Source organism: Lactuca sativa, chromosome 4 (genome assembly GCF_002870075.4).
Source record: "Lactuca sativa cultivar Salinas chromosome 4, Lsat_Salinas_v11, whole genome shotgun sequence".
Lineage (NCBI taxonomy): Eukaryota > Viridiplantae > Streptophyta > Magnoliopsida > Asterales > Asteraceae > Lactuca > Lactuca sativa.
In genome coordinates, this window is record NC_056626.2 from 199,460,346 (window position 1) to 199,475,691 (window position 15,346).

Here is a 15,346-nt window from a genome sequence, read left to right on the forward strand (position 1 = left end):
TTGAGTTTAGTGATTTTTGTTGCTTTAGCTTTTAGTTATTTAGTTTAAGTCTTAGTTAAATATTTAAGTTTCTAGTCTTGTAAAACTAGAGAAAACCCTAATTTCTATTACTTGTTCTTAGACGATACTAGTGATTAGTTTAATTTCTGTTCCCTGAATTCAATACCCCACGTATCTAACTATACCACAATTGATAGGTCTACTGTCTTTTTGTGTCTAATTCATAACTAAAAAGTATGATAAAACTTAGTTCGTTTCACACACATCAAGTTTTTTGCGCCGTTGCCTGGGAATAGTTCAAAAATTAATTCTAATTTCTAGTTTTATCGATCCTTTGTGTGAGATCCATCTTGCAAAAAGTTATTTCTTAAGTAATTCAGTTATTAGGTTAAGTTTTAATATTTTTCTATTTTTAGAATTTTAGTTAAATTTTTTTTTCTATTTTAGCCTTGAACTCGCGGAGTGCAGTCGAAGCTACTCGGCGAGTCCATAGCTGATTTCCAGTTTCATTTTTTATTTTATTTTTGTTCTTTTTACGTGTGTTTAAGGTTGATTGCAGGTATTACATAACCCGAGGATCCAACACACCTTTGGTTCCTCCATTTGAAGACCCGGAATCCGCTCTTAGGAAAAACAAGGTTAAAGTACTTGAAGACATAACCCGCCAAAGAAATCACCTTTCAAGGACCTTAAATCAGTCTTTGGGAGGAAGAAAAGCAAAAAAAAACAGGTGATTCTAGCAGTCAAAAGAGCGAAGGAAGCAACCTTGGGAATTTTGGAGACGATACATTCCACAAAGAAACCGAATTTGAGTATAATTACGAATCCGAATACGAAGAAGGAAGCGATCTAGAAGGAGAACTCGACAACACCATGGCTAACATCGATGAAGTTCCCATGGGAGAATGGAAGAAAAGGATATGTGACGATACCGTCCCAGGACTCGTGCAACCCGCAGTTGCTGCGACTACCACCTTTGAACTTAAAGGCAACATACTTGCTCAACTTAAGGAGATCCCATTCTACGGGAAGGATCATGAAGACACATACAAGCACCTAGACGATGTCAACGATATAGTCGACTACTTTAATGTCCCCAATGTGGCTCGCGACATTGTTTTACTTTGTATGCTACCAGTCATGTTCATGGGAGCTGCAAAAGATTGGCTGAAATCACTCCCTCCCGGATCCATCACTACATGGGCTAAAATGAAAACTGAATTTATAGACCAATTTTGCCCTCCCTCAAAGATAGCCAAGTTGAAGAAAGCCATAGCCAATTTTGAACAACAAGTTGGAGATTCACTTTATGAGGCATGGGAGAGATACAAAAGGCTTACTAAGGAACTTCCCACTTCATGATTTAAATAGTCAACAAGAGGTCTCCATCTTCTACGATGAAGTAAATGTAACAACTAGACAACTCCTTGATTCACAAGGACCTCTTACAAAGAAAGCACCCCCGGTGATAAAAGAACTAAATGAAGAATTCTCTAACCACTTTAGAGAATATCATAACCCAAGGAATGAACTAAGTCGAGGGGTGGTGAACTCAGTTAATGATAGCATGGCAGCAATGATGGCTAAGTTGGAGAATTTGGATCGAAGAATGAGTACGATGGACCAATCCATCAATGCCATTAGGGTGGGTTGTGAAAACTGTAGAGGGCCTCACCTCACTAAAGATTGTGATCTTGACGAGAACGGGAACCAGAAAGTGCAAGTGTGCTATTCAAGTGGTGATAGGTATAATGACAATCGGCGAAAACCCAAGAAAGAATGGATACCATATGATGAGTACAAAAAGGAAAAGGAGGAAAAATTTAAGCAAAAAGAGAGAGGCTTTTATCAAAAGGAGGAACCGGTGCTAGAGAAGAAACCTGACTTGGAAGATGTGTTTACAAGATTTGTAGCAGCGTCTGAGAAAAGGCACAATGATACCGACGCTGAAATGAAGGAGCAACGAAATATGCTTAGAGAGCACCAAGCTATGATGATAGATCAACAAAATATGCTTAGGAATTACCAAGCATCCATTCATAACACTGAAAAACAACTATGCCAATCTTGCACAACAAATCAACCAAAGAGCACCCGGTGAACTTCCTAGCAATACCGAAAAAAATCCAAAAATGGCACATGTGAAAGAAATAACAACAGATTCTGAGAAATTTTCACTCCTCTGACCCCTATCTAGAAGAATCCCAACAAGGTGCAAACAGAAGAAGCAAATAACTGGGAATCGAGTCAACCCGACTCGACTCGCCGAGCCGCAAACAAGGACTCGACGAGTCCAAGACCTGATGACAAAAACAACTTTCTTTTGAAACCTTACCAACCCCCTTTGCCATTTTCGAGCCGAGCCATACCTGATGAGCAGATTCAAGAATATAGGAGGTTTATGGAGCATATAAAGGCACTCCAAGTGAATATTCTGTTTGTTGAAACGATAGTTCAAACACCAAAATATGCAATTTTGCTTAAAAGCCTCTTTACAACTAGAAGAAATATGGAAGAAGTTTCTGAAATAATGTTGAATGAACTGCCAAAAAAGAGGGGCGATCCGGGAAGCATCACCATACCTTGTCAATTTGGGAACCTAATGAACACACGAGCGTTGACTGATTCAGGGGCAAGTATTAATATTATGCCATATTCTTTCTTCCAAAGGTTAAACCTTCCGGTCCCAAAGCCTATTCAAATGAAAATTCATATGGCTGATAAAAAAATAATACATCTAATGGGAGTGTGTGAAGATCTTCTTATGAAGGTAGATAAACTAGTATTCCGTGTTGACTTCATAGTATTAGACATGGAAGAGGACCTTAAAGTGCCAATCATTCTTGGGCGACCGTTCTTGAATACCGCTTGTGCCTTGGTAGATATGTGTGAATCTACACTAACATTAAGGGTGGGGGATGATTCGGTGATTTTTCAAGTTGAGGAAAAGGATAAGCACATAGAGTCAAGAGAGGATACAATTTCCTCAATTCTTATTGTCTTTGGAAGTGAATTTTGATGTTGAAGGAGATCTGGAGGAGATAGAGAGGCTAATCGAGGAAGCTGATTATCAAGAAAGCCTCAAAAGTGTTGGAAGCTCACTGACTCGTCGAGTAGCACCTTCTGACTCAACGAGTACATACAAAATGTACCGATTAGATGGAGATTTTGGCCTGCAAACCATGAGTACCCTTTCTGGACCAGATGTGCACATTTTGCCTGATCACTTAGAGAATCTACTTGAGGAAAGCAAGCTTTTAAAGATTTCATCAACTTTGAAAAAGCACACATGGCTTGTCTTGAAACAATCGTGCAATATGATGAAGCAGTCCAAGATGGGAATAAGGAAAGTGTAGAAGATAAACAGGACACTAAAACTTGGAATAATGATAAGCATAACTCTTCCATTGAATTAAATATGCTAGATCAAGAAGCGATGTCAACCAAGCCTCGTGCCCTTGTCTCTACTACGTTTGAAGTTTTTACTTTTAAACCACCAGATTCTTTAATATGTGATGAAAGTGATGAAGAATTTGTGCCTTCAAGTGATGATGAAATAATGACTGAAAATGCAATCCAGGAAGATAAAGGAGGAAGGGAAACAATGGGACGTAAAAAGGAAGGAGTGAAAAAGAAGAAGCATGGTAAAAGGATAAAGCATAAAGCTGAAGAAAATGTTGCAAGAAAGAGAAAGGATGAATTGAAGAGGGCATATAAGAGAAGAATACATCTTTTCAAGACAAAATATAAAGTGCAAAAACTGAAGAAGGAGATCCTAATGGAGGAAGCAGTAGAAAGGTAGAGCGGGATGGAGTCCAGCTAAAGACTCCTAAAAAAGAAGCGCTTAACGGGAGGCAACCCGTTAATAGAGTGCTTTTCTTTTCTTTTTCGTTTTTTTTATTTTGTGTGGTTTTCTTAGGATTTTTCTACTTAAATCTTCATATTCATCTATAAATGATTGCTTGAGGACATGCAAAGTCTGAGTGTGGGGTGTTGTGACAACCCGACATTTCGAGACAATATAATGTAACACCAGTTAAATTTAGGTCAAAATTTAACTTTCCTAAAATCTTATTTGGGTTAAATAAAGTGGTAGGAATCGTATCATGGTTTTCGTACATATAAAGAACACTAAAATCCGAGTTATAACGAAGAAGTTATGACCAATCTAAGATTCGCGGCAAAAACAGGCAACACTGATAGACGTAAAACGCGAAGTTTCAATACAATAATTTTTAGCCTTAGGTATCTAAATGAAAGTTGTAGACATCATTAAACCGTAAACGTGCATAAAAAGAACGTCCAAATCTGACTTCGTATGAGGAAGTTAAGATTTTTGCAAGATCCGGATATAGCAGTAGACAGCTAAAAACTCGAAATAGAGATCGAGAGACCTTTGGCCGAAACAACCTAAATAAGAATCGAAGGTCTCAACAATAGTAGCGCAACGGTAAAAAGTCTGACGAAAACGGACGAAAACGGACGTCGGATGAAGAAGTTATGGATTTATGACGGAGTTTTCGTGTCCCGGCCTACTAGTAATAATATATTAATAATATATTAAAAATAAATTCAGAATTATCCAACGGAGTCTAAAAAAGAGTTGTAGAGCATAATCTCACCTACGCGTCGATATAAAGAATGTCGAAAATGGAGTTCGGACGAAAGTTATGAATTTCTAAAGTTTGGGGCGCGAGCCCCAAAGTTGCGTCAGACACCACGGCGTGGTAACAGTGCCACGACGTGACAGGTGCTCTGGAGCCTGTCAGAACCACTTGTGATGACACATATAGTGACGACCAGCCACCACAGCGTAGGAAAAGGTGTCGTGACGTGGCGAGGGGCAAATTCAACCCTATAAATAGAAACCGAAGGTCTTAGGCTTAGGCTGTTGAATTCTACCTTCCTCGCTACTTTTACTCTGTGTCAAGCATCCCGAGACTACCCTGAAGCCCCGGTAATACCTCCAATACACGACGCAAGTCCCGAAGTCCCGAGATTTCCGAGAAATCGACTTCTTCCCAGTCGATGTTCTGCTCGACTTTCGTCTCACCTTCTTCAATCTATCAACTGAGTTCATACCCCTATAACTACACTTTCAAATGTTTTATAAATGCTTTTTATACACTTTTAATGGGGGGGGGGGGGATACAAGTAAACACACGGTTATCCTCGTGTGAAAGACATAAATGTTTTGTTATACTTTTTGTTATATAATCAATCATATGTGATTTATAACTGTGTTTCAAGCAAATGATTTCATATACTTTATAGCTGCGTTTAGAGCAAAGGTCTCTTTTACTTTACACTGTCTTATCAAACAAACACCTTTTTAAATCATTTTATACATTGACATCAAGTCATCAATATTTATTATTAAACTCTTTAAATGTTTTACAAAACTTCCTTTTAAACTTATGTATTATGTGTACATATGTAGATATAAAAGTGCTATTCAATCAGTTCAATACCTTTGGGTAGCAAAGGTATACTTTCATTCAAATTACATAAATTACTAGTAAGCTATTATAGTTATAGTTTAGGAGAAATACTATCATATACAAATATTATAACAGAGAATACTATAACAGAGATTACTATAACAGAATGCAAAACATGTCACGATAACGTCTTGCATTTTGGGAATAAAACATGTTTTATATAAATATCAAACACTTTATTTATATTTTGAGAATAAATGTTCGATAATGTTACTGCAAATGTTATACTATACATACAAAGCCGACACTACACTAGGGTTTACTATTCAAACGAAACACCCTTTTGGAAAAACTATAATAGGTATAGTTTACAAGGTAATCATGAGATTTTACATACTATAAGTACTACATCAAGGAAATACTTTCATATACCAGAACAAATGGACTTTTCATGCGTAAATCTATTTGATACTAAGTTTTGTGAGACATTCAACTTCACGTACTTTCAAGTATGCAGTTAAAGTCCTGTATTATATACCATAATCTCTTGTAGGGAGAACGTGATACTTGTGTATAGATCTATACGGGATTTACAATCTCGCACCTAAGTTGTTAGCTACAGCTAGACCGTCAGGTCTGGGGTGACAAACGTCATAACATTCCAACGCCTGAAGAACGTTGTAACAAGAAGTCTGGGTCAATAGTATGGTTATAAAACTCACATGGAGTATTAAAAACACACGTTGATTTACGGGGTCCTCAAATGCTTTAGTAATTTTATACATACATAAATATACTAATTAGGTATGAAAAACATCATTGTGTTACAGTTTTGGAACTTTTAAACTGCCACCCACTTACGGAAAAACATCGGATTTCTAGAAGTAAACATTCAAAACAGTCGGGTCTTGGTAGAAGGCTACTTTTATACTAGTAGAAAATATGGGATTTTCTAGGAACTTTCAAACATATCCAAACCATTCTATTCGATTTTATACAAACAAATTACATTGAACAATTTCAAACATTTTCTTCATACTTATACAAACAATGACATTAAATACTTATGAACTCAACATCTTAAATGCTGACCTACGCTTTCAAAATAACTTGTATTCTCAGGTCGTCTGTAGACAGATACCGATGTCAGGTTTCGAGAAGACGAAGCTTATGTCAAGACTCGTCTTTATTTTGATTATCCTGTTTATGTCATATTACTATGAAAGAACACATATGTATTAAACTATACCATGAATACAATGGATGATGTTGTTGCTGCTTGTTTACTATTTTACATTGTGTGACAGGTGTGGTGCATTGATTTTTTTAGAAAGCATGCGAAATGATGATTTTTTTTCATAACTCAACGAGTTCATCCATGACTCGACGAGTCTGCACGAATCAAAGAAGTTTAAATCGCGACCTGACTCGGCGAATCCGTATATTAACTCGACAAGTCGATTTAATTTACTAAAAAATTAACTTTACGTTCTGTAAAATTAGGATTTTTACCCTAATTAGAAAACATATCCATTCCACACAGCTGACACCCACTCGACGTGCCAAGATCCTCTCAAGCAACCATCTTCATATTTCTTTGATTTCTTCTACTTTCTCCTAACAAGGTAGCATCTTTTGTTTTTAATCTTATTAAAGCTCTAATTTTTTGCAGAATAATGGTCCTATTTTGTTGAAAACCCGGTTTTGACTTGATTAGGATTCTAGGGTTTTAATTTTTGGCCTGAATAGAACGTTATAGATCAAATTTATTGTGAATTAATACTTGATATGCATCCTTAGACGAACCCATGGAAACAATTTGTGAGTTTTGTTGGATGATTTGGTTAAAATCAGATAGAGGGCTCGAGCTGTTCATATGACTCGCCGAGTCTATTCATGGACTCGACGAGTCAGTCCCTAAATGCAGTCCAGATTTTTGGTTTTTATTGTTTCTGTGTTTTCTGGTTTGTGTTGGTTTTTTATTTTGTAGAGCATCTCTTATAGAGGAGGCCAAAGCTCGAGAGGTAACCGATGGGACCATCCTTGGTTAACCTTTCCAAGAATTGACTCGGAATCCACTATGAAATAGTGGAAGAAGAAGTTGGTTGAAATTAAAAAGAAAGAAATTTATGTACCAAACACAATAAATTGGGAGTGGCTGGGGCGAGTATTATATGAGGAGGAGTTGGCCCCGTTTCTGGTCAAAACATTTATGCATGATGGGGTATCCATTAGTTGTGATGGATGGAGCCGACTGTTCCGTATCCAAGAACCGGTAATCTAGGAGGTGTGTTGGGAGTTTTTCTCAACCATCAACTTCTGCGGAGGAAATGATCATTACAACCTGAGAACCATTGCTTTTTGCCTTGGTGGTAAATTCTGCCAATGTAGTATGGTGGAGCTTGCTTGTAGATTGGGTATATATGACCAATAATTTGTTGGATAAGGTGTCTAAGTCCATAACTATATTTGTTATGTACTTGACCCGACCCGACATGGTCCATTTGGGTTGCATGGCATCATGCATTTGGATAGACTAAATGAGAGAAATAACACTTATGGTTTATTAATATATTATAAGTTCTAATATATTAATAGTATTATTTAATTAGTATTGATCAAGAATTAATTTGGAATTAATTAAGCGATCAAAAGATGACTAATTAAATATATGGGTTGATTATGTAAATCATCCATAACTTGTATAGTGGGCTAAAAGGCTCCATGGATTATCAAGTTGGGTTAAACCCATAGGATGCTCCATGGATGCTCCATGGGAGTTACAAACCCATGGGTCATGGAAATGAAGAGTTATGTCACATTAGGGTTTACATAGTGTAACCCTAGATGTGACACACTATATAAAGAACATGGTACTCACCAAAATTGGGTGCACTAAGAACAAGAGAGGGCTAGGCCAAATTTACAAGTGTTATACATTCTCTCAAAGTCATTCCAAAGCATTTGGTGTTGTGTGAAGCATTTGAGGCATCACACTTGGGGTGCTAGGCTCTCAAGGTTTTCAAAGAATCAAATCAACTACAAGGTATGTAATTCTAGCCATCTTTTAGATTAAAAGTTCCCCATGTATGCTAGATAGGATTATGAACCTTGGAAATCATATTCTGCATGTATTTTATACAAACATAGATCCAAGGTTTTCTAGGGTTGCATGTACACTTAGGGGTGTTAGAATGCTCAAAATCCATCACAATTGGTCAACATTGAAGGTTTTGGCACCTTCATGGAGCATTTTCACAAGGAACTTCCAGAGGGTGTTATGGGTTCCACATGGTGGAACACTATTGCAAACAAGGTCTATATTGCTCAAGAATGGAGTATTATATCACCTACCCACCGATTGATTCACCGCCTCATTGCTAATACAATTAATATGCGGAAAGATGACGACAACGTTCCTAACCTTGATGTTTTTTTATTTGTGGAGTATTATTACTCCAAACACTTTCTGCAATCTTCCGTACTGGTTAGCATCTTATTTAGCTGAGGGGCGGTCAACGATCGAAAAACTTCAAAAATCAATGGTGGGATGTTTGTGACCCGCCTGGAAAAATCATATGGGTTAATGGAGCAAGGAGCATGGAATTTGTTGACAATGGTCCCGACCCCTCCTTTTAATGTCATTCTTTTTAAAAGAGAAAGAATTATTGAAGATTGTGGAGGGGTCCACTATTCCATTCCTCATGATGATGCGGTTATAGGACCCGAGGAGTCGGGTAGGAGAGTAAGGCCGAGACATGAACGAGCGCATGAAGACTCACCGGTGATTCCGGTTGAAGATGAGATACCCGAGAAATGGTTTAATATGGAGGGAAAGAGATACCAAGATGATTTGGGGAGGAGCTTAAATTTCACCAACCGGTCATTTATTCAAATGTTTAATCATTTTAACATCCAACATGTAGATGGGGCGAATTTCCTTATGTGCCTACTTGGGAGGAGCGGATAAACACGCGAAGAAGTGAAGCCGGGGGGAGTGGAGTAAGAGAATATGATGAAAAGGAAGAAGATGAAGATTGAGATTAATCCATTTTATTTGTTTGGTTTTGTTAAAACAATTTTTAATTGTTTGGTTGTTTTTATTTGGTTTGTTTGAACTTTTAAGTAGGATTTTGTTGGTTTGTTTTATTTCATGTCTGTTGTTGCTTCTTTTCAGGAGTTGAATAAGGGTATGCATGCAAAGAGTCTAGAGAGTGAAAGAATAGTGGGAGAAAAGTCGAGTCTAGGCGAGAGAGAACGAAATTTTGAGTCCAAGTATTGAGTTTGGTTCTAGAGAGGGTTAAAGAGTGCGTAAATACTGAAGAAGAGAAGAGCATGAGTGTCATTTTGATGCTACTTCAGCATAACAAATCGGATTTGAAGCAGAATACATATTTTTATCACACAGCAGAACTCACCGAATGCACATCCTAAACTCGACGAGTCATAGTGCAATTTTATGATTTCTGCCATTTTCGTGATACAAGTCGTCGAGTCGCCTTACTAATTCGACGATTTGCTTTTCATTCCACCTCTAAAGCTGCTAATTTGATGATATTTTACACGACACTTGACTGCATTTTTAAAGATTAATTACTGAAGTTTTATGAGAGTTTATCCTGAAAATTTGGAGCTGCACCACACAAGATTTTGACACCCAAGGCATGGATGAGCTGTTCCCATGTCTAAAGTCAATTGAAGTTGGAGCTTAGAATGAATACGATCAACCTCGCCACTACTATCCTAGGGGAGTTTGTTCCAATTATCTCTTTACTTTTTATGTTCTTTAATTGTTTTAACATGCAATGGGGATACTGCATAAATTAAGTGTGGGTAGGGGGTTGGTTGCATTAGTAGGAAATTTAGTTAAAATTTAAAAATTTTGCATAAAAATTGCTAGGTTAAATTAGAAAATTTTGGTAAAGAAATTAGGATTCATGCTAGTATTATGTTTGATGATTCTTTGAGGATCTAAATGTTTAGTTGAGCTTATATACGTTCTAGTGCATTTGTGGGCCCCTTTATTCTAGTGAAGTCATGGGACAAAAACACAATCTCGCTTAGTTTGAGGGATGCAATATGTTTAGCATCGTGTACCAGAAATGTATCCAGGAAGACTAATACTTTAACCAATAAAGGTTGAAGTTGAGCACCATTGCTTAAGCATGTAGGAATTGAGTGAAAACAATAAGTGAGTTATATGAAAAAAAGAGAGAGAATTACAAGAAAAGTTGTAAGAATTTTGGAGCAATCAAAGTGAAGATCAAAATATCAAAATTCCGAAGATTCAAAAAGTTGAAGACACAAAAAATCAAAAAGTTGGTGAATTCAACGAAACCAAGATCAAATTGTCAAAGAAGTGAAGAATTCCAAATAGCTCCATAGTGGTATCAAAAAATTGTAATTTTCTAGATTATGTATGCCTGGGTTGCTTGACCAAAAATACCTTGAGGTTAGGAAGTTTTTTACGGATGGATTTTAAGAGATGCATAAAATGAGTTTTGTTCAAAAGAAGTGGGCAAATGTTTATGAAGACTGTGAGTATTTAGAATTAGGGGTGTCCTTAGGAAAAATTTAGATACAAATGCATGTGTTGCGGTCTTGGCATAATGGCTGGGTTCAATTGGGATTATTTTATGTGATGCTAGTATGCTAAAATTTAGTTTTGCTTGGGGGCAAGCAAAAGTCAAGTGTGGGGTATTTTGATATGTGCATATTTAGCTATTTATTTCGTATGGAATTTTATTATTTATTGGCTACTTTATTGCAATTAATGGACAAAAGGTACTTAATTATGTTTAAATTGTATTTTCAGTCCAAAAGATGTGCTCGGAAGCAAAAGGAAGCAGGAGATACAATCGGAAGTTCAGGAACTGAAATAAAGATGAAAAGTGTCAAAAACAAGAAGAACTCGGCGATTCAATGCCTGACTCGATGAGTAGGATCGAAGGTTCGCGAAGCCATAGAAGTCCTTGCCATACATGGACTTTTAATGAGGGACTCGGCGAGTCGGAACCTGGACTCGACGAGTCAACTTTGTTTCCAGAAAACTATAAATAGGTACTTTGAGACCGAGACCAAAGACTTCTGTAGAACCCTACGAGTCTAAGCTACGATTGAGAACATGGTGGAAGCTCTGGAAAGTGAAGAATCAACCCTACATTCGATTTTGAGGAGGATTAAGGAAAATTGTAGTTTATTCTTATTTAATCTTTTGATTGAATCATGTTTGAACTAATTGAATTCGTTTTTGAGTTTGATTTTACTATAATTATGAACTAAAACCCTTATCTTCTGTTTAAGGCAGATGATTTTGTGAATATGGAATGATTTTATGGTTAGGATTAATTTAATTTTGTAATATTGTTTTGTTAAGCTTGTTAAAGAACCTTCTGTTTTAACAACAACTATTTTTTTGTTAATAAATCTGTAATTAAGTTGCATGAACATCTCTTAGTTGCTAATATCATATAATTTATGTGAAAACATAGTTATATGCCTAGGAATAGCGAACGTGAAACTAGGGTTAACTAAAAAATAGGTAACTAAATGTGTGAGCTTGTATGACGAACCATCATCAAGAGGTTATTTGAACGACCAATTTGATTAACCACTACAAGTCTTACTTAAACCGAATTAATAAACTATGAAATTCATTAATTTAGACAACTCACCACTAATTGAATTAATCTGTTTTCTAAGGATTAGCAATAGCGAACGTGAACCTAATCATCTTAATCGGTAGCCAATTAAACTTAATCTAAAGCATTTACCATAAAATCAACCATAGGAACAAAAGATTCAAACCTAAACAGAAGTCTCCTTATTTATTGAGTTTACTGATTTTTGTTGCGTTAGCTTTTAGTTATTTAGTTTAATTCTTAGTTAAATATTTAAGTTTCTAGTCTTGTAAAACTAGAGAAAACCCTAATTTCTATTACTTGTTCTTAGATGATACTAGTGATTAGTTTAATTTCCGTTCCCTGAGTTCGATACCCTACTTATCTAACTATACCACAATTGATAGGTCCACTGCCTTTCTGTGTCTAATTCATAATTAAAAAGTAGGATAAAACTTAGTTCGTTTCACACACATCAAAGAGGTCAACAGAATTGGTAGAAAAGGAGGTTGCATGCACAAGGAATCTTCGGTTATGATAGGGAAATCTCTAAAAGAAAAGTTTGACTTGGATACTTCACAAAAGCAATTGGAAAATGCTTTTGATAATCTAAAAGCTAAATACGTAGGGTGGAAATATTTGAGAAACAAGTCATGGAATTTATACAATGCTCAAACGAATTCATTTGCCTTGGTGAACACAGGATGGGAAGAATTTAAGAAGGTGTGTCTATATAATTTAATTTTTTTAGTTTATGTCCAATTTTAATAATGATGTCAAAATACTTATAATTACTATTAATCTTGGTTTAGGGTCATTGAAAGGAAGGATCATTGAGGACACACCCATTGCCTTATCCCAACCTTTGTGCATCTTTGTTTGATGGAAGTAGTGCCAGCGGTAGCATTAAATGGACCTCTACTCAAACTACACCCGCAGATACATCATCTGCTTCTCATTATGTCCGAAGACTTCTGATTGATGACAACCCTTTTAATGTCCTAGAAGATGATGATGATGATGATGATGCTTCCAATGACAATAATGCTCGAGCTCCTAGTGATAAAGCTCATGGTGGTTCTACTTATAGGCCCGATAAAAGGGCTAAAACTAGTGATGCTTCTACTGATAGGCCTGATAAAAGGGATAAAACCAGTGATGCTTCTCCTGATAGGCCTGATAAAAGGACTAAAAACCAGTTACGCTTCTACTAATATGACCCATAGGGATAAAGCCTCTAAAACCTCTGTTAGTCTTGATGAGTTGAATCTTGATATGCAAAAAGCTCTGCAACATTTGGTGAATAGTAAGGAAGGGCCAACAGTAGAAGAATGTTATGAGAGGTTGAAGCTATTTGGATTAGACCCAATGGATCCTATATTTTTGGTAGCCTTTCACCTTTTTGGAATGTCCATGAATATGAGAGAAGCATGGATGACATTGCCCCTAATACCTAAGGTCTTAAAAGGATGGATAAAGATGACCGACACCACATTAGGGATGTTTAAGTAGTCTTTATGCTTATGTTTATTCTTTCATTTTGAATAATTATGTGTTTCTTGAACTTATGTTTGAGATTATGTTTTCAGCTATCATTTGAATGATTGTGTACTTATTTGACACAAATATTGCTAGTTTTGAGATTATATGCTTATTTGAAACAAAATGTGCGCTTTGAATATGATACAAATGCTTATGTTTTTTGCTTTAGCATATTGCGATTTAACAAGTGTTAATGGTTTAACAGGTTCATAATGGATTACGATAAAAAGTTACGCCTCCTAATTATTTATTAATTTTTATCTTTGCTTTTTTTTGGAGAAGAGGTTTGAAAAGAATGCGAGATAATACCTCAAAAACGTCTGGGGATCAATTCACATTAGAGTTATTACAAGGAACTAATAACCAATACATTGAGCTCTTACGTATGTCACATGATTTTTATGTTCGGCTTTGCCACATTTTAGAGTAAAAAGTTGGTTAAAGGATACTAAACATATATCAGTTGAAGAGAAGATGGTGATGTTCTTGATGATAATTGGTCATAATCAACGTTATGTAATCATCAAACATAGATTTCAACACTCAAAACAAACGATTCATAAGTATTTTTATGAAGTATTAGATAAAATGATGGTGTTCACTAAGGATATAATAGTACCAACTTCCTTTAATCAAACTCCAAACGTTTCGGGACATAATAGGAGGTTACGAAGGATTTTCAAAGGAGCGGTTGGTGCACTTGATGGAACTTTGGTACATGCTATTGTCCCTCTTGACAAACAACATTTGTATAGAGGAAGGGGACTCGGCGATTGTTATCAAAATGTATTGGCAATAAGCGACTTCAACCTGATTTTTACGTTTGTCGTGGCCGGTTGGCAAGGGATAGCACATGATTCAAGAACATTATCTGAAGCTTTAACAGATCGAGATGCACCATTCCCATTTCCACCGCCAGGTTTGCTTACATTTTCATTTTAATATTTCTACTTTTTTTTTAAATTAATTATTTCCTTATATTTACAGATAAGTATTATCTTTGTGATGTTGCGTCTACACACACCCGAGGATTTATGGCTCGTTATCGTAATGTGTGGTATTGGCTTGGAGATTTTCATCGAAGACGTGCATTAACCAACAAAGAAAAATTTAATCACTCACATGCAAAACTTCGAAATTTCATTGAGCGTGCTTTTGGTGTCTTGAAAGCACGTTTCCCTATATTGAAGAGAATGACTCCATTTCAATTGGTTACACAAAGAAACATCGGCATTGCATGTTTTGCGCTTCATAATTATATAAGAAAAGAGGAATTAAGTGATGAGTGTTTTTCTCAATTTAATCAAGTCGATATATCACTTCAAAGCAACAATGTACAAGATGATGATGATGATGATGATGAGGAGGAGGACGTGGATGAGGTACAACCACATGGAAATGCAAGAGATTGGGAATATATGGTTCATCTACGAGATCAAATTGCTGACCAGTTAATGCGAAATGTAAAATGAATAATTTCATAAAAAAAATATGTTAATTTTGTGAATTTAGTTTTACTATTGTAAGACAATCATCAAAACAATCGTTTATCCTTTTTAAAATATCAACTTCAATAAGTAAAAGGCCTTCCGGTTTGAATCGAAATAGTATACTTTATCTAATGTTTTAAAAAGTATTATATGTTTGAAACCGTATGAAATTGTTATTAGCAAAGTTTGAGTCAAATATAAATTTTAATAGATTAGTAATGTATGAGATCCTGAGTTTTTAGCATTTGAGATT

At 36.0% G+C, this 15,346-nt stretch overlaps 1 protein-coding gene and 1 non-coding gene across 2 annotated transcripts; one reads left to right on the forward strand and one right to left on the reverse strand.

Annotated features, from left to right (window-relative positions):
- Positions 1-1,257: 1,257 nt before the first annotated feature.
- On the reverse strand, positions 1,258-1,365 carry LOC111877771 (small nucleolar RNA R71). The gene has a single exon (XR_002845532.1). It is a non-coding gene; the product is annotated as a small nucleolar RNA R71 (small nucleolar RNA).
- A 12,829-nt stretch (positions 1,366-14,194) lies between these two features.
- Positions 14,195-15,075, forward strand: LOC111877745 (uncharacterized). Its single transcript, XM_023874254.1, has 2 exons — positions 14,195-14,522; positions 14,591-15,075. Exons 1-2 carry the CDS (start codon positions 14,195-14,197, stop codon positions 15,073-15,075), a joined length of 813 nt encoding a protein of 270 aa, XP_023730022.1.
- The last annotated feature ends 271 nt before the right edge of the window (positions 15,076-15,346 follow it).

Excerpts from the sequence above, each read along its gene's own strand:
- LOC111877745 (XM_023874254.1), top strand. The coding sequence starts at position 14,195 with ATGGTGTTCACTAAGGATATAATAGTACCAACTTCCTTTAATCAAACT. Across the intron at positions 14,523-14,590 it reads ATTCCCATTTCCACCGCCAG|ATAAGTATTATCTTTGTGAT; the intron begins GTTTGCTTACAT and ends TTATATTTACAG.